Source organism: Epinephelus lanceolatus, chromosome 8 (assembly GCF_041903045.1).
Source record: "Epinephelus lanceolatus isolate andai-2023 chromosome 8, ASM4190304v1, whole genome shotgun sequence".
In the NCBI taxonomy this organism is placed as follows: Eukaryota; Metazoa; Chordata; class Actinopteri; order Perciformes; family Serranidae; genus Epinephelus; species Epinephelus lanceolatus.
This window is the reverse complement of record NC_135741.1, coordinates 35119502-35145088: the sequence shown is the minus strand read 5'-3', so window position 1 is coordinate 35145088 and position 25587 is coordinate 35119502. Positions and strand designations below refer to the sequence as shown.

At 39.4% G+C, this 25587-nt stretch overlaps 1 protein-coding gene across 1 annotated transcript in view; it reads left to right on the top strand.

The window, feature by feature from the left end:
* The window catches only part of LOC117257828 (LHFPL tetraspan subfamily member 4 protein-like), a 39168-nt gene extending 29742 nt beyond the window's left edge, over positions 1-9426 (top strand). Inside the window, exons 2-4 of the mRNA XM_033628166.2 lie at positions 1843-2079; positions 5765-5781; positions 9156-9426. Of these exons, the coding sequence (XP_033484057.1) occupies positions 1843-2079; positions 5765-5781; positions 9156-9209 (308 nt within the window). The 3' untranslated portion in view covers positions 9210-9426. The remainder of the gene's footprint in view (positions 1-1842; positions 2080-5764; positions 5782-9155) is intronic.
* The last annotated feature ends 16161 nt before the right edge of the window (positions 9427-25587 follow it).

The following is a 25587-nucleotide window of genomic DNA, read 5'->3' as shown; positions in this document are numbered from 1 at the left end:
GATATTGTTTCCAACATTTCCAATGGGAGAGACTAAACTGACTCACTGGGCATGCCTACCCAGTATGCCTTGCAGGAAGACTCACTCCTACTCTGTAACTGATTGGCTATGTTCTTCCAGGTGTTTTCTAAATGCTAATGTTAATGCTAAGATGTAGACAGGCCTAGGAGAGAGCGAAATAGCCACGGTAGCTTACTGTTTCCCCCCCTGGATATTGGAATGAAGTTAATGCTAACCCAGTGTGTGCATCCATAAAAACAGTCTCTTGAGAAAGCTCCAGTCAGCTTACAGCTGCCTGTGTAACAACACAGCTTGCTAGCAAGCAACCCCTGCAGGTGCTCACATGCCGTTACACCAAACGCTAATGTTAATGCTAAGAGGTAGACAGGCCTGGGAGGAGAGCGACTTAGCCATGGTGGTTACATTTTTGTTCCCAGGATACTGGAAGTAAGTTAATGCTAACCTGCAGGTGCATCTACAAGATGGGTCTCTTGAGAAAGCTAGCTAGCGACCCCTGCCGGTGCTAGCATGCTGTCATACTAGTTTGTGGAGCTTCTCAACTCCAAAAACATATTGAAAATGGCCAATATTTGAAATTACACAGTCGATTTTTAGCTTAATAGATTATCAGAAGTGAATGTAATGATAAAATAGTTTATAAAAATTGTAAAGACTTACTGTTGTTTGGACTGGGTAGCCTATCTTCGGAGCATGGGAACAAAAACATGAGCTGCCAGTTTGAGTTGCTCTGTTCCTGAGTCTTTCTAGTTTGTAGCACCAGTTAGCATCTTAGCAAGACTAACGTTAGTGTTTAGCAAACACCTGGAACAGTATAGCCAATCAGAGGCAGAGTAGGGACGGGTCTTAGAGCAAGTCAGGTCTACTGGGTAGGTGCACCCAGTGAGTCAGTTTAGTTTCTCCCTATTCTCAAAGGAAAGTAGCTAAAGCCTGATCGAAAAGTCAGTAGATGTTGTTGTATAACCTTGCATGCTAATGAGCATATCTGTGATGTCATAATTCATGTTTTTTCATAATGTATACAGAAACTAAAAAAAAGACTCATACTAAATTTAACTGGCTACATTTTCAAGATATGCTCATCTCATCAATAAGAATCTAAATCTACCTCTATCTTTTATTTATTTTATATACTCTGTTACTCAATATTTTTCAATAAACTCTTAAAAACTCTGTGTATTTTGGGGGAAGAAATAAGTTAAATCAAGGTCAAGTCAAGTTAAATAATTTACAACAAAAACAAAGGAGAAGTTTCTGGGACAAACAATGGTAATCATTGATTGGTGGTTATGTACACACATTCACAGCTTATTCATGTTTTTGTCTGGTTGATGATTGGTTGTCTGATAGCTCTGCTGCCTTCCCCAGACTGAACACAGTCAGTCCAGAGAGACACAGCCACATGAGAGCACTGCCCAGAAAGAAGCTAAAAAAAGACACTAGAGGCACTAAATTCTCAAAAGTCACCAAATCTAGTGAGAAAGCCACTGAATTTGTGACACTGCAACCTGCTATGAAAGATGATGTCTCCGTTCTTCATCACACCTGTGAAACACTGATTGGCATAGGCGTAGTCCTGCTTGAGTGCACTGGATTGACACTGCACAACTTTTATTCTCCAATTGAGGAAATAGCATATTTGCAAATTTCATAATCTGGTGAAAATTCGTATGCACTTTAGTGATGATTGGAAAACCATTTATGTCATGCAAGAGAGACAATAAAAACGGTGGTCCGAAGTTGTCAGTTACGATATTAGCTCATGCTCCCAATCGCAATTCTCACTTTAACCTTGCTTCTCTCCTCCTCTGTGACCTCCTGCAGGAGTGTGCCTGGTGCTGGGTTGCATGATCTTCCCCGACGGATGGGACGCCGAGGTGATCCGGGACATGTGCGGGGAGCAGACGGGGAAATATTCCCTGGGTGATTGCTCTGTACGCTGGGCCTATATGCTGGCCATCATGGGCATCCTGGACGCCCTCATCCTCTCCTTCCTGGCCTTCGTCCTGGGCAACCGGCAGACAGATTTCTACCTTGATGATTTGCAGACAGACAACAAAGGTTAGTGAAGGAAAAATAGGCATCATCACCAGCTGATGAGCCATGCAGGAGATCAACCTAGTTGCCATAATAACATGTCGGCATCGTATGTTTCTGCAAAACCAGGGATATGCTACATTTAATTGTTTCATATGTAGCTCAGATTACATGTAGGCCTATATGAGCTGAGTTTCTCATAAGGAGGAGGGGATGATGGATGGCATGACATCTAGACCAGATTGCTGCCAAGCAGCAGACAGCAGCAGACCGGCAGAGATTTGTTTTTATGAGGGTTAGGGATATATCTAGCAATTTTTGTTGCAACAAAAGCAAGTACTTTTTTATCAATAGTTCGGGACATGTCCAGCCGTTAGTGTAACAATAAACCTGGTTGAATTATGACGTGGAAAAACCATGGAGGTAAAAAATACACATGAATTTCGATATGACTGTTCCCATGGGGACCTCATGCCCAGTTATTGGATATGTAGTGGATTTAGGACCCTGCATGAAAGTGGCCCTGATCTGATTGGATTGGATCAGATTGTCTACACTATGAAAAATTATATTAGTGTTACATTAGAGCAAAGAGAGCAAAACAATGGATTTGGGCAACATTTACTTGTCATGTAAATATACAGTTAGTTGTAAACCTATAGGCAGGGCCACTGACCAAGCAGCTGTATTTGACAAGTTGGAAGACAGAGTACCCTGGCCGATAGATAGATTATTCATATCTTTTCCTTATGGTTTGTCCATAGCCCTGAAACCGTGAAGTGATTCTACTGACCTATAACAATATATGGTATAGGGTCCTCTTTTTTACCTAACACTCCAGACTTTCGTCCATAAATACTTTTTCTTCAGTGATTGGTCAGAGGTCGGGATGTTGACAGGCTGTGATCTTACACCCTAAACATAACTTACCATAATCAGCGTAAGTTGCCACCGTGATTTATTCCAGGAAAAAGAGAACCAGCTTCATAGTACTTAAAACCCAGAGTTAACCCAGAAGTTATCTCGCTAACTCTAAATCCTGCTTCACAGTTAGGGCCTCAGGACTTGCAAAAAAGTCTAAAGAAAACATGTACTGGAGGGTTTGAGGTGGCAGGTGAGAGCAGAGCACATGGCTGTGGACAGGGATGGAGAGCTAGGCCAGGCAAAACCACTGGCTAATGTGGGGGTTATTCAGGAATCTTTAATGGGGGGCACTTCTCTAAATCTTGAACCCATGACCTTTCATTTGGTAGGGGGAGGTTTCCCGTATTGATAAACCTGTTATATGGGGGGGCATTCTTCTTTACGAGTGCAGCTGGTGGGTGCAAACTGGGGTCAGAGCTTCATTTTGTTATAAAAGTCTGTGCATTCTGAAGGCTGGCAGAGAACACTTGGGTCTTCTCTCCATGCTGCAGGCATTAAAGAGACTCGATTCCTCACATCGAGTCCGTCACTTCTTTAGAGAGGGCAATTTCCTTCACATTAAAGCCATAGTTGGTAATGTTGGAGAGCTAGCAAGATTTGAAAGCGGCACCTCCTCTAAGCTCGACCCCCTGCTCCCCCTCCCGTCAGTGCTCCGTCCAACATCACGAGCCCAGACATGCCTGAACGCGTATCCTGCAGTCAGCAGAGCAAAGGAGAGCCCAGTAAAATAACAAATCCCCCCAAAGCAAACAAATAATTACCTGTCCAATAGAAAGACAGCGACCTCTGCATCACTTTTCAGGCCCTTCAGCTCCCTCAGTTGTCTCCACCATTCAAAAGCTGGACTGCTGTTGATGTCTGGTTTCTCCTCTCGCTTTATCCAAAGCCTTTTTTGTCGCAGCCTTTTCTGCCTCTAACTTTCCTTTCTCAGCCTGTTTAGCGGGGCGAGCCGTTACAAGTAATGCTGGAAGTGTTGCTTTTGGCTGCATTTTCTCTGCCATTGTGCAGCAAACTCCTGCTAACTCGGTATTTCTGCTGAGGAGTGTGCTGAATATTTCCAGCAACGGTGACATGTGATGAGTGCATGCAGGGAGGAGGGAGGGAGGGACGGAGGTGGGCTTGGGCAGGACGAGACATGAAGGCATCTGACTGGTTTTTTCCATTCGCACCGAATGGCAGGGATTGGTCAGAGTTTGTACAGGCCTGCAGCTGCCACAGGATTTTTTTCATTCCTTTTTCTGAACACATTATGTATTGACTACTCTCAGGATGGAAGGACCATTTCACCCAGTATAACAAGAAGTGTTTCTGAACAGGATTACCAACTATGGCTTTAATTAGAAAGAACTCATGATAGTAGAGCACACAACAACACTTTTTACGGCTCTAAAGACACCACCTTCCAAACTCTTGAGATGTGAGTATCACTCACAACCCCCTGCACAGAAAGCCTGGATGTCACTTTTCATGGCTGTTGTTGTTGTTCTGATGGATATATGATGAAACTGAAAGATCTAATATGATCAATCAAAAGATAACAACTTTTTGCACTACTATCTATTAGCTGCTTTTATCCAATTCATAGTCTGTAAAAGCACATAATCATAAACCTGAATAAGAATATAAATGAAACAGAAAATAAAACAGAAGAGCACAGTGTGTTATACAGTAACACAATGTCCCTAAAGGTAGGTTAGACAGTCAACCTTCCTCCGGCTTTTATTTTTAGGCTTTAACTGTGAGGCCATTAACACAAACAAGATTTGCCCAGTTGAAAAATGACTCCACTCCAACCTGACCTCAGTAACTCCAGCCAAATTGCTTGCAGTGCTGTATTCAAGAGTGGGAGAACGTCCTCCAGAGGGTTTCTGACAGTTTGCATGATGTTGCATCAGGACACTTGAATTGCAATTGTTTCAGCCGTATGAAAAGAGAGGGAGAAGAGGAAAGGGATGGAAGAAGAAGGCAGTGGAGGGGCAAGAGACAATGCAAAACAATAAAAAGTCTCCTTACATAAGGTTTATGTTTGATTTGACTCCATAAGCTCAATGTGCAACAACACAAAAAGAAACAGAGCGAGGGTGAAAGAGATAGAGAGAGATGTGTGACATAAAACATAGTAGACTGAGAGATATACAGACAGATAGAGAGCGGGATGGAGTAAAGGAGAGAGGAGGAGTGTGAGGAAGACACGGGGAGATAAAGAGAGAGAGAAAAGTGACATAAGATGTCTCGGTTCTCCGACGGTCTATCTCCATGATGGTTTCCATGGTAACTGGAGATATTCCAGAGCGGGGGCGTGTCTTTCTGTTCTTATCTGATTAACCTCATTGATAGTCTCAGTGATTTTACACATTTAATGCACCTAATGCTTTGCTCACGTTTCTTTCATAGAAATGAATGTCCCTTTAGCTTCTTTATATTAACGGATAAAACAAAACTGTGTGTCACCCTATGGACAGTGCATGAAAGCACGTGTTGTTCATGTAAGTGACAAAGGGTAAAAGTAACTCAGGATTAGGTCAGTAAGAAAGTTTACTGGATTTCTACATATGTTGTCAAGAAAAAATAAATCACCTGTGAAAAAGAAATGAAATGACTGAATTATGTGGATTTTGGCTGGACATAGGTCAGACATGAATGTTCTTTTTCTCCACTAAGTGATGACCTAAATGCTTAACTCATACTTACATAAGCAGATTCCTGTTTTACACAAATATGCACTTTTCCTGCTCTTGCTTCATTGTGTCTATGCCAACACTTTTGTTCTCTTTTGTCCTTGCAGATTTTGCTGTGTCAAGGGTAAGTTGACTTTTCCTTTATACTTTTCGTGTGCATTATATTTGAGGAAAACATTCACATGTGCCTGTGTGAAGCTTCATTAACTTTTTACCAAGCAAAGTGGTGGTGAAGGAGGGTGTCCTGCTAGTATTCATCAACAGTCCCACAGATTGTGAACCCAGCCGACTGGATGGTCATTTATTGCTGAGAGACAGTAATATCTGTGATTTATTCTTTTTATGGCATTCATATGCACCCCGCATAATTAACATATGATGTAATGATCTATAATCAGTTATGAAATAATTAAGGCTTACTCAGAGTTAGATGTTTTATATTGCTGTGCAGATAAATAATGAATTAAAACTAAACATTAAATCAAAATTAAGATTAATTAAAATTACATTTATTTCTCTCAGTTTAAAATTAAATTTAGTTTAAGTTTTACAATTTGGGGGACAAAATAATAATAAAATAAACACCCACAAATGACTTTATGCATGAATTCTATTTTTCATCTATACCAGTCACTTAAAGTATTCAACATATCCTCATACAACAGTTCATATGATGTCTTAAGAATTAGCGCCAAAAGAATGGTGTCGTCACTTTACTTACTTAACTTAAAGTTACATTCTTAATGTAAAGTTGTGTAGGTTAGGTGTAGGAAAAGAATCATTGACTGGCGTAGCCATGTTACGTACTTAAATTTACGTACTACGAGTTAGGAAGGTTAGGTTTAGGCAAGGAAACATAGTGACAACATACCTTAAAATAACTCAAAGTTAAATTGGTATCACACAGGACACAAACACCAGTTTCCTGGGGGGAAAATCTTATGTCGTTTGACCCACCTACCACCATAAACTACCCCTTCATGTGGACTTAGGCTCCTCATACTGCTTCCTTCTTTAATCCTATCAGCACATTTATTGTAGTTTTCACAATTACATGGGTTATATGCAAATTACTGGCTCATGACTAGTGGACTTTACGAGTTCTGGTGCATAACTTTTCTTAGATATATGTATGAACAGTGCATGACAACAGCCTGAAGTATTCAGTGTCTTTGTTTTGTCTACCGATGTCTCTGAAACCTGCCTGGCATTGTTGTATTTCATAGTTATTTGTGCAAATGAGGTGAAAAAAAAGCCAGCTTACACTATCTACAAAAAAAAGTTTTCAGCACAGTTGGACTTAGCACATTGTGTTACTATAACAACCAGTGTAAGTGTCATTTACACTGGGCACACGTCCCCATCAGTTTTGAAATGTTTTTTTGGCCTCATCATTATCAAAAGCATAATTTGCTAAAATTCTCAAAAAATAGCTTTCATCATTAAATGGTAACCAACAAATGGGAACCCTTCTAGAAAGGTTTATTTGCATAATAAGAAAACATACAATCCACCGTAAATGTAGAAGCAACAAATGTGCTTTTCATTCTCTCACTGTGAACATGACAACACATATGAGCTATTATTAAAATCCAGGGGCTGGTTGCACAAAACACCTTAAGTTAAGATTTTCTTTAAAGTCTCATTTAAGGTTTCCTCAAGATAAAATCAGTTGCACAAAACACCCTTAAGTCTTCTCTTTAAGGTTTCCTTAAAGTGTTCACTTAAGTGTATATGCTTTTCTCCTTGTCTTGGTGATATACTTAAGGATTCCCTAGACCGTTGCACAAAGACCTTAGCAACCACGGCAGAATTAAAAAAAACTTAAGGTACCTCTGATTCCATCGTAACTGCAGCATGACGGAATTTATGGTGATAAATGAAAAAAAACTAACACACTCCAAGAAGAGTGTTCTGCAACCAGGAGAACCAGACGGATATGCTTTTGAGTTTACAATATAGATCTGACAAAATTAATGTTCGTTGTAATTTCCTCCTACAATTGTTTTCTTTTTTTCTGGTATTTGGATCAAATTTACTTTGTGGTCTGTGCTTTCTATGATTGTATTCCTCCAGAAGTATAATCCTGTCCTTCTCTGACCAATATGGTATTCTTGTCTTCTTTTCTTCTGCCATAACTATAAGCCAAATTTGTGAGATGATACCAGGCATCACAAGCCTGAGTCCAGGCAAACAAACAGTCTCCATAGAAACTTTTTTCCATTAACTAAGGAAACCTTTTCAGGGATTCTGTGCAACTGTGTAAGTCCCTCAGCTAAGGTGAAATTAAGCCTTAAGTGTCATACCTAGGGAGAAACAACCAGTGCAACTACTAAATTAATTGATTAATTAATAAAAGAAAATGTGTCACTGCTTTAAAAAGGTGTCACATGCATGTTAAAAGGTTACTTTCCCAAACGAAAACATGGTGAACACGGTGCATAAAAATTCACCTGAATGCAGGAAATGACGTTTTTATTTTCAAAATCATGGAGGATCCCCAGACCTCTTACTGCATATGTGTCCCCACCAATGTTAAAATCTAGCTTAGACTTTTGGTAGTAGCCTAGGCTTTTGCCCCTTTGATGCTGTTATGCAAAAATGTTCCAGACCCATTGTAATTGTGTACTCTGACCTCATGGTTATATCACCCATTACATTGCCTAAGATCCCATTTTTCATCTGAACCAACCCTTATGTCACCACTACTTCTCAACACAAAAGGGATGATCTTGACAATGGCTAGCCACCACGTCCTAGCTGCACCATAATCATATGTTACCCAGCATTTTCTATATCATGATTTTGATGTGGCCTATTTCTTTCTTTTTTAAATGTATGAAAATGTAATATTACAAGTTTGTGAATGTAAATATCACCATGCGGTTAGATGAGATTAAATGTTATTAAGTTGTACAGTGGAAAAAAATTGAAACAAATCTTGTGGCAACCTTCACCTATCCTCAAGGCCCCTCAGGGTGCTGTTGGGTCACTTTTGGAGCCACTGCTTCATAGATGAACTATTACATTTCCTTTTGAGGGACTTGCAAGACACATAATTAAATAAGAAAGGTCAAAAGTGATGCAATAGAGGTTGAGATAATCTGTAATGTAGGTCATGTTCCAAATACACCAGATCCTACACTTCCCATGACGCAACTCAACAGTAGCTTTTCATTAGACCTTCCCTGCCCTTTATCACCAATGTTTTTAAAATTCCACACCCTCAGTTTGAAACATGTACTTTGGGTAAACATTTTTTGTTGAGCTAAGATAACCCTTGTAATGTCAGGATGACATCACTTGGGATATTTTCTGAGACGAGAGCCACAGAAAACCTTATATTGCTGTTTTCACTGAGTAGTACGTCCCTATAATGTGTAACATTGGTGGATTTTTCCTGTAAATCTTACCTATATGTTCATTCATGATGTTTCATTTCTTTGGCCTGAGTCTCTAGATCAGTATAATAAGAATCCCCTGTGTTTTTTTCTTCAGATTGAGGTGCGGGACAGAAGAGAGCCAAGGTACGGAGTGCAGCGTCTTCACTGAGGGCAACAATGGCACTGGACAACTTCTCTCCTCTTCTCTTCTCTCTCTGTTTCCTTTCCTCTCCTCTCTTCTCCCCCTCTGCTCTCTTCTTCTCTTCTCTCCAATGATCAGGATATCATCCAATCTTAATGCAGACACCAAGTGTACAGGATTCTGTAAGATAAAAAAAAAAAACAACAAAACACACTGGGATAAACTATATTTTGAAAAAAAAAAAGTATACAAGGTTGTACAGTGCATTTAACACTCGACTTTCTCAACGAATACCTTTATGATGAAAAAAAAAGATTTACTGTATTTAAAGTCTTGATTTGTGTGTGAAACTCAATCCTTAAGATGAAGAACCATAAATTCCATCTATGATTTCACGATGATTTATTTCAAACCTTGCTATTTAATGACTTTGAGTTTGTGTGTTGTGTGCATTCATAGCTTCGGAAAGCAGATTATCGATACTCCTGGTACAATGACAGAGTCGAGACTCGCAATACAGCAGCAAGTCCATTGTTAAACATTCAGAACACTTCAACACTGACTTACAGTATATGGCTCTTCATCTAAGGACTTTCAAAAGTGAGGAGTTTTAAAGGAGTACCCCATTGCAGCTTTACAGAACCTAACATCTCTGGGAGATTCTCTACTGTACATACTTAACAATGTAAATAACATTACTGCTGACAAAAACAGCCGACAACAAAACCTCATCTGACTCTAATGCATTTGAGTATAGTATTTCTACCCTTGGTTTCAGTGTTCCTTGTGCCAGAAGAGCATCGGAGTATGTGCAAATCCATCGTGTTTATATGACTCCTCACTACTGATTTGGTGGGATTACACAGATGGGAATAAAATTGATATCTTAGCTGGATATTCCACAGAAAAGCAGGGGACTGTGAATCCAACTGATTGTCTATTACAGTTTTTTGACACAGAAAAAAACAGACGCCTCCCCTGCTTCAACGCGGCCTCAAAACAAGCCTTTTACTGTAGTATCTCACCCTATAATATATAGTGAAAGGTTTAATTGCTGAACTGAATTGCAGCTGTCCAAGTCAGACTTAGAAATCACTTTTTTTTTTCGTCTGAGTTCTCTCCTTTGTAACACCTTTTCACCAGTGTGCAGTTTACTCCAGTTTGTGGTTCCAGCATACAGTGATCAGTTTACTCTACAGATGTCTTAAGACTGTGTGAATATGGCTGTATGAGTCGGCCTTCTCTCAGAGGGAAGCTCCAAGTGCTGCATTGTCTTAAGGTGATGTCACTTATTTGCCTCTTTGAATAAGCAACACTGCTTGTAGTAGTCATAGGAATCACAAGTGGAACAAAATCACATCAAATAACCCCCAAAGTGAAGACAAAAGTCCTTAAAGAGTACTAAATTGCCTCAAAATGCTGCCTCTGTAACATGAGTATTAGTCAGCAGAATATACTGTGACTTGGTGTCCCACCATTTAATCCTTGAAACCATGTAAAATGTTTTATGTCAGCACAGGCAGGGCCGTAGCCAGGATTTTAGAAATACTCGTCCTCCAAAAGCACCGCCACATCCCCCTGATAAAGTAGCTTAAAAGTAGCCAAATTAAACTACAGTATATTGGGTCTCATGCAAGAACAATTTAACTTAAGTTTGTTAGAAGTTTGTCATATGAGCGTTCCACATCGGATTCAGCAAACTAAATTTCAACCTGATGAGCGTCACCTGTTCATATGGAGGTGCATGCTTGCAACACATTCTCACTGCGACCTCGTTACTTATTGACGTGCTTGGTCGTGGACTTTCCACGTCCATGTACGCCGTGCAAGGTACCCTGGGTGCGTTGGTTGTTGACATTCTGTGACACCGTGTCGAGTTCTCTTCTTTCAAGATACACTTCCGTTTTCACAGGAAATTTAACATTTACATACAGTCTACATAAAGTTTACGCAACAAAAGCACATGGTTGGGTTTAGGCAGGAGGTTTAGGAAAAAAGAACAGGGTTTGGCTTTAGTATTAAATGGGACGCGAACACCACTCTCTCGGGTGAGTCAGTGTTTGTTAGATCCATGAAATTAATACGAGTTGATCAGGGCCCGTATTCACAAAGAATCCTAAGACTAAAAGTAGCTCCTAGTGACGTCATTCTAAGAAAAATCTTAGAATTCCTCGAATTCTAAGATTTTTCTTAGAATTTTCCCTTGGTAAGATAAAAGTTATTCACACAGCATCTTAGGCCTTAAGAGAGCTCCTAAGGTGAAAAACAGTTAAGAGGAGGGAGGAGGACTTTTAAGAAGCCTAAGAGTGTCTTAAACGGAGAAGATGGCGGAAAGACAGAGAGGAAGGAGAGATATTCTCCGTATATTGAACGACAGTGATTTAATAAGACGCTACCCGCTTGATAGTGCAGGGATAATGTTTGTGGTTGACCTCATCAGGGATGAGCTTACTTTTCCCACCCAGCGTAGTAACGCAATAACGCCCGCTTTGGATTGCAGCACGTACCAGCGCTTCTCACACTCATCGCTTGTGCATAAAAGGACAGGGAACGACGCATTGATTTGTCGGGCAATGCGCTCCCAAGTCTGCCTCTTCCCTTGTGCCGTGATCCCGGGACCGAATTTCCCTCTTAACACTCCTTTGTTCTCCTCCACGAGCTGTGCCAACAGCAGGCACTGCTCTTCTGTCCAGTTCGGCTTTCTCGTTCTTTTTTTCTCCATTTCGTTCGTTGTTTTGGTCATTCCGCCAAATCAAACCGCTTTTTACAAGGAGCCAGCAATCACAGTAATTGCTGACAGCTGAGTCTGCGTCCACCATTAATATCAAATAGATTAAGTAGTAAAATTACCAGCATGGCGAGTAAACATAATCGTAAATATAATAATCGGCATGTGAATGAGGTACGTTCAAACATTTTGAAGCTGTGTAACAATTAATTTAATTTTGCTGAGTTTCATCATCATGGCATAAAATTATTTTCACGATTACACATTTCTTAATACAGTCTAAGTTCTATGATCGGTTGATTTCACTGTCCATTCATTACTAGGAACGCATTTGTTTTTCTTTTTTCCTCTTTGTAACAACCAATCACAGCTTTTAGAGGACTGCGTCATACCTAGCAACGGGGTCAACCACACCTCCTCACTAAGATAAAAGTTTCTGTCCCCTCGTTGCTCAGAGTTGCTCCAAGAAACTTCCTGAATCACTCTTAAGCTAAGATTCCTTGCAAGGAATTTTTAGGCTAAGTTAGGAGCTCTCTGAGAGGACTCTGAGAATCTTCGTGAATACGGGCCCAGAAGTTCTTGTATTTATATATATAAAAAAAAAAGAAAAATCAATTTCCCGAACAGCCTCAGAACTGAGTTTCAGATTATTTTTGATCACAAGAGTAATTTTAGGATTTTCCTTCATCACAAATACTGATATTGGCATATATACTCAGATGATACTCCATTTCGGATGTTCGTTTCATCAGAGAACTCAACCCTATCAAAAATGTTACCAAAGAATAAAAAGATTTCAGAATGTGAGAATGGTTTGGCATAAAGTTAGCTGCGAAAATAACGGCTTGCTAAAGAAAAGCAGTCACTGACTTGGAGGGAGGCAATCAAGGCAATGTGACAAGAGATTTTATAAGAACATTATTATATAATAGAAGATGTTACAACGATGTGTGCAACAGAGGATGCTCCTCTGGACGTGGACCTTGTGGCAGCTAACAGAGTGAGCTACTACAGAACTGTAGAAGGTGCCATGTAAAAATGTGTCAAAGAATCATAAATCAATAAAAAACAAAAAAGAAGATATAAAGTTGTCCATCCTCTCATTAAACTGGCGAGCTAAACAAAATATTTATTTTACTTTCAGCTGATTTCGGTAATGTATTTGAACTTGAAATTCATTCATTTTTTCCTCCCTGTGAGGAAACGTAGGGTAGCCTAACTGTTCATGACTGGTACAACAGGTCCAAACCATAGACTGTCTAAAATAGTTTGTGGACTCCTGTTTTGAAGGCTCGAGTTTGGCATTTTGGTCGTCTCCATGTTGTTTTGGAGACAGAAGTAACCATATTTGGACTAGAGGATGGCGATAACCCTAATGCTAGCTGCTAGCTAAGTTAGCACTTACAGCTATGGCTATTTACATCTATGGATAACTGTGATAATACTAATGCTAATGCTTATTTTTCCCAGTGAAAAACAAGCTTAAACTTTAAAAAATAAAACGTGTTTACAGGAAAAACATAATATCCAACTCCTTAGAGAACCTTTAAGTAACTGAACAATTTTTTTAAGGCAAACGAAATATTACAATTTTTTTTTCATGAACTGAGAACACTCTGAAGTAGTACCAGCTACCTTAAGCCTTTACTCTGTGAATCTCGGGTTATACCATGGTCACATTACTTGAGAAACGTTGTTGCCACAGAGGCAAGTTGTCAACGGATGGCACCCCCCTGTCACTCAAAGTGGCCATGCCCTTAATTATCTGAAGCGTTAAGCCTTAATAACATTTAATGGGTGAGTTATATGAAAGTACAAACCCTGCAGTTGTTCTGAATGGGGAAATAAGCTATAACTCTTTATCTGTACCAGGCTGTAAACATATTTCTGCTGTAAAGTTGGGCATTTTTACATGGGGGTCTATGGGGATTGACTTACTCTTGGTGCCAGCCCCAAGTGGCCATTAGAGGAACTGCAGTTTTTGATTTTGATTGATGATTCTTGCATGAGGCCCACTAAGTCTATTAATACTGGAATCAACTTATAAAATAACCACCATGCGTTACAGTAATAAAATAATAACACAAAATAATGTCAGAGTATATATATACATATATATATATATACATATATATATATATATATATACACACACACATATATATATATATATATATATATATATATATATATGTATATATATATGTATACAAACGAGGATTGTTTTATGTAGCATTGTGACATGACACTGATATCAACCAGATCATTGTTGCTCCAACAACAATGTACCTTGATGTAGCACTCCAGACAAAGCCACCAGTGTCATTGGTTGTGATCAAAACGTCTGTGGCATTAATTATTTGCTGACACATTTGACACAGATATCACTGCTACACCAGCAACGTAAAAGTTGTAATTTGTACAAGACGTTACAAACAAGACAACCCAGAAGTGATTGGCTTGACACACCTAATAGGACAACTCAAGTGATTACCAGGGAGATACTGTGGTCTTGTGTTTCCTGGTTTAAATCATTCGATCATGTGCTACTTTGAACAAAAAAATTGGCACCTGCTCCATAAATATGAAAATACCTGCAAAGGCATTCTGTACTCGGTTTAATGGCGCTGCCAGAATGAGGTCTGTGACTCACCATTGTACCCATGAGCACAGTTACAGCCTCTGTAGGCTGTAGCCACCTGATATGTCTGCATCAGTGACACTGATTGTCACGATATCAGTAAGATTCTAACATGACAAGCTGCGGTTGCACATTACTGTAGTGTAGGCTGCTGTAATCCAGAGCACCATGGGGCTCTTATCCCTCTCAGAGCAGCACTTCAGGCTGACATACTGTAACTGAACCTGGGTCGAGACGTCATGAGAATGAAATTAGTTGTGTAATAAAAGCACACACTTAATTGTTTTCATATGAGAAATTGGCATGCTTTGCCCAGTTGCTGGGGGATGGGAGGGGGGCGCACACGATCATACTATAAACCCTGAGAAGTAATTGAATCCATTTCACCGAGCAATTCAACCACACAAGGTGATCTGTGAGACAGCTGCAGTTTATCTGACGGGCAACGTCACAATGGAAAAACAACTGATTTTACTACATTATATTTAGGTGTAATCCATGTTGCATTTTGTTAGGGATGCACTTTTAACACAAGTATTCATCCTAAAATATCAGACAACACTTTTACAAAACAATAAAGCTGTTACAACATCGTGAGAATTTGACTTTACACGTAAAACACGTCTTATGGGTTAATATACAGTAAGGTATCTCATTTCCGCCAGATATTGGCTCAGTAGGGTATTGGTTATTGGTGCATCCCTACTCTGTATACATATAATGAGCAGATAGCTAGATGTGTAGTGTGTTTTTCAGAACGGTAGCTAGCTAACTCTCAGGAAGCTGTACACAGTACTGTATTAAAGGCTCATTAATGGAAATGATCAACAAACACAAACAAGTCGGGCTAAAGCATTTTTAGTGGATGCTCTTGTGATATGGTCATCGGTTAAATGACGCATTACCCTGCAGCGCCCCTTGTTAGTAAAGTTTCAGTTTTAAACATTTTGGTACAGTAGTACTAGTACTCTGGTTTTCCAAGCTGGGCCTTTAAGACAATATGAAAACAGCCCTTATGCTGAATCTAATGATGCTGTCCATGCAGGCTCTGCACAGACCTTAGCCTACATCTATCAACCATCTTAGGGTAGGAGTGGTGGGCCCTCATTCAAGAAAAGTTTCTTTCACTTTAACCTTGAATTAACCGTGCAAGCATTTGAAAAAAAAAAAAAGAAAAAAAAAGAAACAATTGAAACGGTATCTACAGACCTCATCCATTTGGTATTGCAAGAAATATGTTTTGATATGTACATGATCATTTGAGAAAATCAGTGCACTTGCTGAGATATCAGCATGGTGATTTTTTTATATCTAATGGTATAAATGGCGGTAATGTCTCTCATATAGTATGTATTGTGATTTAGACATCTATAGCGTGCATCTCTCATTTGGGAATTCTTTTACGGGCCCAGGACATATTTTACGACAAATCTACGAGAAAAAAAGGAAATAACAAAGAAAACAAGCCCTGAGGCCTAAAGAGGTCACGTCAGGCTTCCAAGCATCATTACCTGTGTGATCATTGGTCTGGTCTCCTCTCCGGGTACTCCGTTCCTGAGGACTTGACGATGAACTGAAAAATACCTTAACAAGGAACTGACAATACCTTAACCCTGATGAGCACATATTTGTACCACTCCAGGTGCCTCTAAGAACTCTTGATTTAATTCAGATGTGGTGCAGAACCAGCAAAACAAGTAGTGACACTGTAGTTTTTTTCTACTAAAGACTACATACTGGGACTGAGGTCTGAAGCTAGATGGGTTTTACTGGGGATTTGAGGTCAATTCAGTTTCAAGTCGGAACAATCCAAACTAAAATAATTAAGAATATTTTTTTTCCCAGTTATTTAACTTGATTCTGGGAAACATTTTTATATGTAGAAATAAAAAAAAACAGCACTTAATTTTCCTTTACTTTCAGTTTGATTGGACTCCAAAGCTGAATTTACCTCAATGTTGAATCATATAAAGACGTGAAAAAGAATGAAAGCTACTAAAAAGGACACAGAGTCGATGAGAAATCATTTCCAATCTCTAGCAGCAAACAGAGTGTTTGTTGACTATGTATATGTCATTGACATGTCAATGATTTCATCATGGTTTTTATCATGCAATATCATGTATAAAGACATAATGTTGGGGGTGGGACGGGTCGGGGGCAAAGACGAATACTGTCCAGTGACTTATGTTATGATAATAGTTGACTTTCTGTTAACTCCTGAAATGCAGATGTTGCCAAAATACCATCGAATATCATGTTTTAACATGAAAAAAAAGGAATCTGTTTTTGTTTTGTATAACAAAAGAATGATATACTGATATTTGTCAAGTACTTCTGATGAGATCTTTGTTTTATGTGTTAACTACAGAATCTTTCCTTTCTGTTATGGTTTACTTTCTATGTATTTTTTGGTATGATGTATGATGATTGTTGTTCTGTCACATCCGACTTAACATCTCAGATTCAATTTTGACTCACTAATGGATGACTGCTTGTTGAAATGTCAACACCCAAAAATGTATAAACGTCTATTTATAAAGTTGCTTGATCGTGGACAAGTGGACAGAGTCTGAAAGAGGCTTGTTGCTTTTCATGAATTATGATGACATGCTGATTTTGATTTTGAAAATTAAAATGTCTAATTAATTCCTATTTGTGAATAGTATTCAAACTCACCATGATGACAATTTCTGTTATTGAAACACATTTTGAGAAGGTCGAATAAAGATATTTTACATTCAAAAACTTTTTCCTGACTGAATCAATAAATCATATGGATTTAAAGGAGCTGGATCCAACATTCTGAGCATTGATATAGCAGCAAACCACTATTTGTTATGTAAAGATATGGTGGAGTAATGGCATCCTGAGCAGATAATGACACCATTCGTATGTGTGTTTGTATTGTGAGGTTCTTTGAGGGCTGTTGTGGTGGCCACCAGGGCATTTGAGTCCCTGTGTGTGTATCCCACTGGCTAGTTAATGTCCAACCCCTTGCACTGCGCTCATACCATGGTCAATGCTGATGCCATTCCAACCATAGACTGTATACAATGATGTACAACATGACAGAAGTGATGCCAAAATATCTCAATCGCCACCTGGTGGCTAGTTGCAGTACAGGCTGTGTTAGCGAGACTAAATGATCAAACGTCAAATGAATATTTGGTTTTTGTCATTTTAGGTAGTTCTTATCATATTGATTCATGTTCAAGAGTTCATGTTTCTATTGAGTTTTGATTTTAATTAGTTATTTGCTGCTGTAAATAGGTTGTTTCACATCATGATTGACAGCTGTGTGTGCTAGTTGGTGTGCTTGCAATCAGTAGTGCTGCTTGCAATTGGTTGGGCAGGTGTACTACTGCGCCAACCCATTCTCACCTCAAAAGTTGTCAAATACTGCCACTTGGTCAGTGATTTCTGTGTAAGACACTGACAAGAAAAGCTATCCTTTCACAGCAGTATGATATGCTGCCAGGCAGCGTCAGTTTATGACATTTTGAAATGGAGCCAGAAAACAAGGTAATCTAAGGAGCTGCAAAGTCCCTATAGGGCGGGCGTGATGGGTGGAGGTGGATGGGTCCAACAAACACCTGACTTTCACGCAGGAGCACAGTGTTCGCTTACTATATGAATATTGAGCCAAACCATCATGTTTTAATCTAAACCTAACCACGTGTGTTTGCACCAAACAGAAACTGTACAGTTCCTGTGAAAAAGAAAGTGTATTTTGAAAAGACACAATGCATGTAAGAGATGTTATTTGACATGACGTCCCAAAACATCAACATATACAGTCTATGGTCCTCACCTATGACGGCGGGACGGCTTCATCATGGAAGTGTGACGCCCACCCTCTGGATCCCCTCCAGGTTAACACTATCAGCTCTGTCTGCACTGTTACTGCTGTTAGCACAGTTTGTGCTGTTAGCACCATTAGCTGTTAGCCAGCTTTGCCACCTCTATGTTGAGAGCCGTGAGCCAGACAATCGTGGCTCAGACACTGAACCATCAATGTAATGAATGAGACAAACAGCAAACAGCTCCCTTAAAAAGCAGTAAACACTGTTTTGGTACATACTGCCTCATACACAGCATATTATTTTCCACCGTAGAAAGGTCCTGATGCCTGTATCCATCATCAGGCACAAAGTTGTGGCTGAAACAGGACTATTTATGTAATTAACAGCCAAGCCAGAGCACCCAGTTCTGCTGTAGTGTTGAGGGTGAGTCACACAACCAAAAATATCACACAGGGCCACTGCACACAGATGCGCACTAAGAGGGTGGCATAGCCTGAGACCGCCTGTGACTTGAAAATCCGCAGCTCGTCACAGTAAGTACCTGTAATTTATCAGCGGGTTCATCCTCTGTGTGGTCTGCTCTTAGCAACTACCACACTGGTCACCCAGCAGTACTGTTTATTGAATTCTTTGTTATATCCATTTGGATCTGTGGGGCAGGATGAGACCTAGATACCACAAAGCTGGCTCCACTAAAGTACAAAGATCTACTTTTAGAAACCTCAAAAGTTTCACTGCCATTTGGGTTTGGAACTGACATTAATGCAAGTCAATTCTTCACCTGGGACCCAAACAAGTTACAGTCAAGGCAGTACATACTACAGCCAAATGATACAGTATACCATTTCAGCAATGACATCGAGTACTTATACACTGCAAAGGATATTAGGCCCACCATGATACATTCTATGAATTATTAAAGTTCTACAACTTTTTTTTCATTTTAATCTTAAAAGCAGACAATCCTCAGGTCTGATACTTTAATTTAGCCTTAGCTGATATAGCCTGCACTTTGGTTATTGCTTTCACATGCATATTCTGCCTGGATGGTATATAACCATCCCAGTTATCCAAAGAACAGACTGATTTGTTTATTAAAACAAGATTACAGCCAAACTGTCTTTGTGAGGCGTACTTAGGCTGAGCTAAATGCTAACTTCAGCATGCTAATTGCTCACAATGCTGGCATGCAAAGTGGTTAGAAGTGAGAAAAGTAAGAAGGATGTGTGACCAGAGGAAAAAACGTCCCACCATTAGTGTCCAAGGGTTTTTTGAAAATGAGCTAATAACTGCTCATTTCTGATGAATATGAGGATACATGTGGTGCCGGTCACAAGCTAACAGAATTGCATAGCTTAGCAAATTAAAGTACAAAATTTCAATTGCTTATGGTAGGCTATGTAGTTCACATGTTCTCTTTGTTTCACAGATTTTTGTTGTTGTGATTAGTTTTTGTTTCAGAAATTGACAATGCTAACATGTAGATGTTTGTCAGGTAAGTCTTTCCCACATTCACCATCTCAGTTCATTGTGTTAAGATGCTAACATTTGCTAAGCAGCACTAAACACACATATGATAACTTTATTTATATAGCACAATTCATAAGTAAGCAAAAGAGAGTACATATGGGTAATATCTCTAAGATGGAAAAATGCATTTTTTGGCAGTGTTTCTTAACTGGGGTTCAAAACACAGGTCACAGTCAAAGATAACACCAAAGTTCTTTACTTTGTGCTTTTTGTTCAGAGTGAGCTTTGACCAAAACCAAACCAAAGTACTGGACAAATCAAAACTTTGACCTGATTATCACCAACATTACTGTATTAAAATTCATAATGAGAGCCAGGGACATGAAGTTTTGAGCAGAATTTCATACCAAACCACTGGATAATTGTTGAGGTATGTCATTCAGAAACACAAATGTCAACCTCATTGTGGCATAAGGAGAAAAATATCATATATCAAAAATCAAATATCATCATCATCTAGGGAACATGAATGTCTACAAAAAAAATCATGACAAAGCATTTCATATTTGTTGAGATATTTTAGTCTGGACCAAGGTGTTGGACTGACTGACATCACCTGTTCTGGCTAGACACAAACCAAGGACAATGCTTTTCATTAATTCTTTACAAACAGAGCTAGAGAAGTTTTAAAAAAGCATACGGGCTCAGTGAAATTATTCAGCTTATTCTTGGATGGCAGTTTGTTTCCCTAAAAATAATAATATTGCCACTTTTTTTAGTATTGTCTATCCCTATCACATTCTGTACAATGAATGAAACAATTAATGGTGTTGATCTACAGTAGCAGGTGTGAAATGAGACTTAAAGAAAAGCTTTTGACTTATGGATTCACACCTTGTCACAACATTGTGATCAGCAGTGCTTTGGGAGTCTGTGTGGTCCTTTTCTGCTGCCCTCAGTCCCACATGACCTACCACACTGTTACGCTGAAAAGGCAAAACCTCTTTTGCTTGTTTACAGTCAACCTACCACAGTCAGCTTTGCTCATGTACAATCCATTGACTTTGACCTACCACACTGTGTGACAGCCATTTATCAATATATTTAATTTAGAATACCACTCCATAAATGCAGTGCTTTCTGTGCAATTCCTCTTGGCTTTCAGAAATACAGCATGTCTATCATCCATAACAAGTGGTCATTGGATCTGGGAGCAAAACACAAATTATTTCCCCTCATCATTCTACTTTCCAAGTTATTCAGGGATTATAACAAGAAGTAGTACTAGTCCTATTTCAGTCATAAACCATCCAAAGCAAATACAGCCACCATGCACTGTCCACACTGCAACAATTTTCAATGGTAAATTTCTATGCCCAGGCAACAAACATCAACATTTAGCTGTTATGTCACATAAAGGGCCTGAGGCATTATGTTTGAGCAAGAATGGAATTCTCTACTCCTACAATATCTGTGCATGACAACTATAGAATCATCATAGTTATGGCAAATAAAGGAGGTTAAGGTATGATTAGGGTTAGGAACTAAAACACCTTGTTGAGGCAAGGGAACAGTTGTAGTTAAAGTTAATAAAAATGACTTAAAATTAATTGCAGGTCTGTAACAGGACACAAAGTCCAGTCTCTGGCATGAAAGTCAACCAACTTCCACATCCTCCACCACAGTGTAGTACTGGATGCTGGCATCTGACAAAAATCATGAAGTGCATTGTCTTCCGATGTTGATGTATTTCTTAAAGGGCCAGTGTGTAAAATGGGTTGAAAACAGTGACATCAGTGGTCAAATTCTAGATTGCAGGGCTCACTCGCTCACCCCTCATAGGGACAAAAAGCCTTGCACACGAGTTTTTCAGGAGTAGGTCTATCTAGTGATGAGGTGAATATTTATTTAGAAATCTAAACCATGTTACGATATTGTAATGAATCCCTCACGAGCAGGAGACCAGAGGAGCGTTCGGGAAAAAGGCCAGTTTATTTGAGCACTCCAAAAACTCCGGTAACACTCCAGGGGGTAAAAGACTCCATCTCAAACTCTGACTCTTCTGGCTAACACACACACTTCATACACACATACTCGTTTACCATACCGAGTGGGGACCCCCTCCCCTCTCTGCTCCACCAATCACCAGCCCGCACACTGACTGACAGCGTAGCCGGTAAACAGAGCTCAGCTGTTTATTTAGCCTAGCAATATCTCCGGGCTATAGTAGCTGCAATGGACGACTTTGAACGCGATTTTGAAGAGTTTCTTGTAGCGGACACAGACCCAGAGCCATGCCTGTTTGAGCCGGAGCATACAGATGAGGAACTCCATGTGTTTGATGCTGAGCCGGCGAGAAGAGAGGCTGAATGCACAGAATGGGATTCGGTGCTACTGCTGCCATCATTGGGGAGATATATCATCAGGAGGAAAAGCGCCGCAGAGAGTGCATCACAAGGAGTGAAGCTGCGTCTTCTTTTCCTCGCAGATGACGGGTCGGGTTCATTCTCTCCTGTTCCGTGGTAAGTGTGGTCCATTTCCAAACTTTATAATTAAAAAAACTTTTCACTACTCTCTATCGACAAACTACTAACACTCTGCTGTTTCCTCCTCCTTCTTCCTTCCTTCGGCTGTCTTCGTTGGTTCATTTATACACGCGAAACTCGTTCTCTGGCTGGCTGGATTGTCCGCTCGGTCTGCCGTACATACATGGTGGCGCAAGATGGCAACCTCTCTAAAGCAAGGCCCTTGCTATATATATATATATATATATATATAAAAGCATAATTATAAGGCTACGAAAACCAAACGAATTTTATTTTATAGCGATTATACACTTATATAAACATATTAATGGGTAGAATATTCAGATTCAGATTCAGATTGACAATAAACATGCCAAATATTACACACTGGCCCTTTAAGACTAGTGCAGTGCCCGCACAGAACATACCTGTTTGTTACAGGTAGATTGGTTGGTCTTTGATATTGCTGTTTGCAGCATCCTTGAGAACAACTTATCTAAACAACTTTATATTTGATGCTGCGCTTCCTTGAGTCTTGATCAATACACCCACCATGACATAGTTGCGTCCCCTAGCAACGCTGGAGTTTTATGCATCATTTGCTTAAAGGGATAGTTCGACATTTTGGCAAATTCGCCTATTGCCGTAATCCCTTTAGTCATATGAGTAGGTACATTACCTTTAATTGTCAGTGCGTGCTGTTCTGAGATCGGTGGGGCAGAGCTGCCCGCTGAAATGTCAGGCTTTCTTGTCATGGTGTCTCATCTACAAACATAATTTTTCACCTCGTAACTACTTTATATGGAATAACAAGGACATCTTATTCAAACACAAATCTCTTTTTTTGGAATATTGGTTTCACAATAATATCGTATTGGTAAATCAGTTATTCAATAGGGATGGTCTTCTTTTTACTCATGAAGAGTTTATGTCAGAATATAATATCCCTGTAACACTTGTGGATTATGCCAAAGTCTTTGGTGCAATTTTCTCTGGAATCTGTATGCTGTTTAAATCTCAACCAAGGATTAATGCTCAACAGATGCCCTTGTTATCTCCAGCAGACACTGTCGTAGGCAAAGTTTGTTTTTCTGGGTATTCTCGTAACAACAACAGTTCCATAAGAGCTCTGTTCCAAAGAGATATTACTACAGTACCACATGTGATTTCATATTGGAATCAATTTGTGGGTGATATTACATGGAGGAAGGCCTGGCTTTTACCTAATCGATACTTGGTTACAAATAAAGTTAAGGAAATCTCTTTTAAACTCATTCACAAATTCTATCCAGCTAAAAACTATATCAAAAAAAGATTTAAAAAGGAAATTGATGTGAGTTGTAGTTTCTGTGATGAATATCCCAAGACTGTTGTTCATTTATTTTGGTATTGCCCTGTTGTTAAAAGATTCTGGCAGAGCTTATATGATTTTGTTTGTGATAATATTGACGCTGATTTTGTTTTGCTTTGGAAGAATGTAGTGTTTGGTCTCTTAAAAAATGATAATGCACAGAAAAAAATACACACATACATGATTAATTTTATTATTATAATGGCCAAATTTCATATTCATCGTTGTAAGTTCACAAATAGAAAACCTTACTTTGTTGCTTTTGATAAAGAGATCAAACAATACATTCATTCAATCCAGTACTCTCAAAAACTAAAAGCAATTAGAACTGTGACTGCTTGCACTATGTTAAATATATTTTTGTAGCTGTCTTTATACTGTGTACCCCCTAGCAGTGTTCTGTTACGTTAATAAAAAAGTACTTTTTTTCATTGGACTTAATATTAATCTTACTATGTACTTTTTACCTGTGTTTTATAAATAAAGTTTATTACTTTAAAAAAATAAATAAATAAATTTTGCCTGCTGAAATGGAGGTGAACGGTACAGGTCCCTCTCTCCCTCAAAACTAATCAAATACACCATCAAATGACTCCAAAATGCTCTTGTGGACAACTTGTAGCTGACACATTCACCACGCTATGAAATAATAATGTAATATTACGAGACAGAGTTGTTTTGAAGCCAAATACAAAGCCGGAACTACATTCCAGACATACAGTACTTGCTGGGCGGAGTGATTTCAAACAGCGTATGTTTAGTGCAGTTACTCCCGTCATCAAAACAACAAGTTTGTTGAGAAGAAGCCAGAATATACAGAGGAAGAGTTACAGGTTTTGGAAGAAGAGAGAGCAAGAAGAGAGGCTGAGGCTGCCGAGCAACCAGGGGCTGAGGGGAGACCCAGAGCCAGTGGTGTAAATGTGGGGCTTACTGGCCACTTTATTAGGTACACCTGTGCAATATAATATAGAGTACGCCTCAAAATAATCACCAGAACACGAGGAGAACATGCTAACTCCACACTCATAAATCACCACAACTCCTGAGGGAACAACAACATAAAATGTTCCCTAGCAGTCTGTTTATTCCCAACAATAAGAAGTAATGCCAGTCACTTCACTATATGCTCTGGGCAAGCACTTATCCATAACATAACCACAACAACATATTTAGCTGAGCAAAATACACAACGATCACTTAAGTTACCACGTCTGCTCGTTTTGTGATGCCGACAGATGGTATGACAGTATCTTTGAAGAAAAGCGTTTGAACCATTCCTGAGCTTCTGCGCTCCATCCTTTCAGCGTAGTCCTCCGGTAAAAAATGGCAGGAGCACACAAACATTTTCCGGGACCGTTTCCACAGGCGTGTTGGGGTCGATGTCCAGCAGAAATAGCCATTGTTTCATCCTGTCCGTATTACTGGTTGGAATTACATGAAACTTCACTTTGCTCCATGTCTTCGGCTTGTTACTGCAACCTTTTACAATGCATGCGTAAACCATGATTTACAAAAACACTCTGTAAACTTTCCTCAAACTTTCTCCTGCGTCCAGCTGACGATACCCAAATGGCTACAAGCAATAACAACCGCACTGTCTCAGCTGCGCACTGTGTCAGTCCGCCCAGTGGTTTACTCAAGAAAGTAGTTCCGAGTATTTGCTTCATGTGTAGTAATGTTACTTAATTATACATTATTATTTCATAGTGTGGGGAATACGCAAGCCATGTGTTTTCCACTAGAGCGTTTTGGAGTCATTTGATGGTGTATTTGATTAGTTTTGAGGGAGAGAGGGACCTGTACCATTTACCTCCGTTTCAGCGAGCAGCTCTGTCCCACCGATCTCAGAACAGCACGCACTGACAATTAAAGGTAATGTACCTA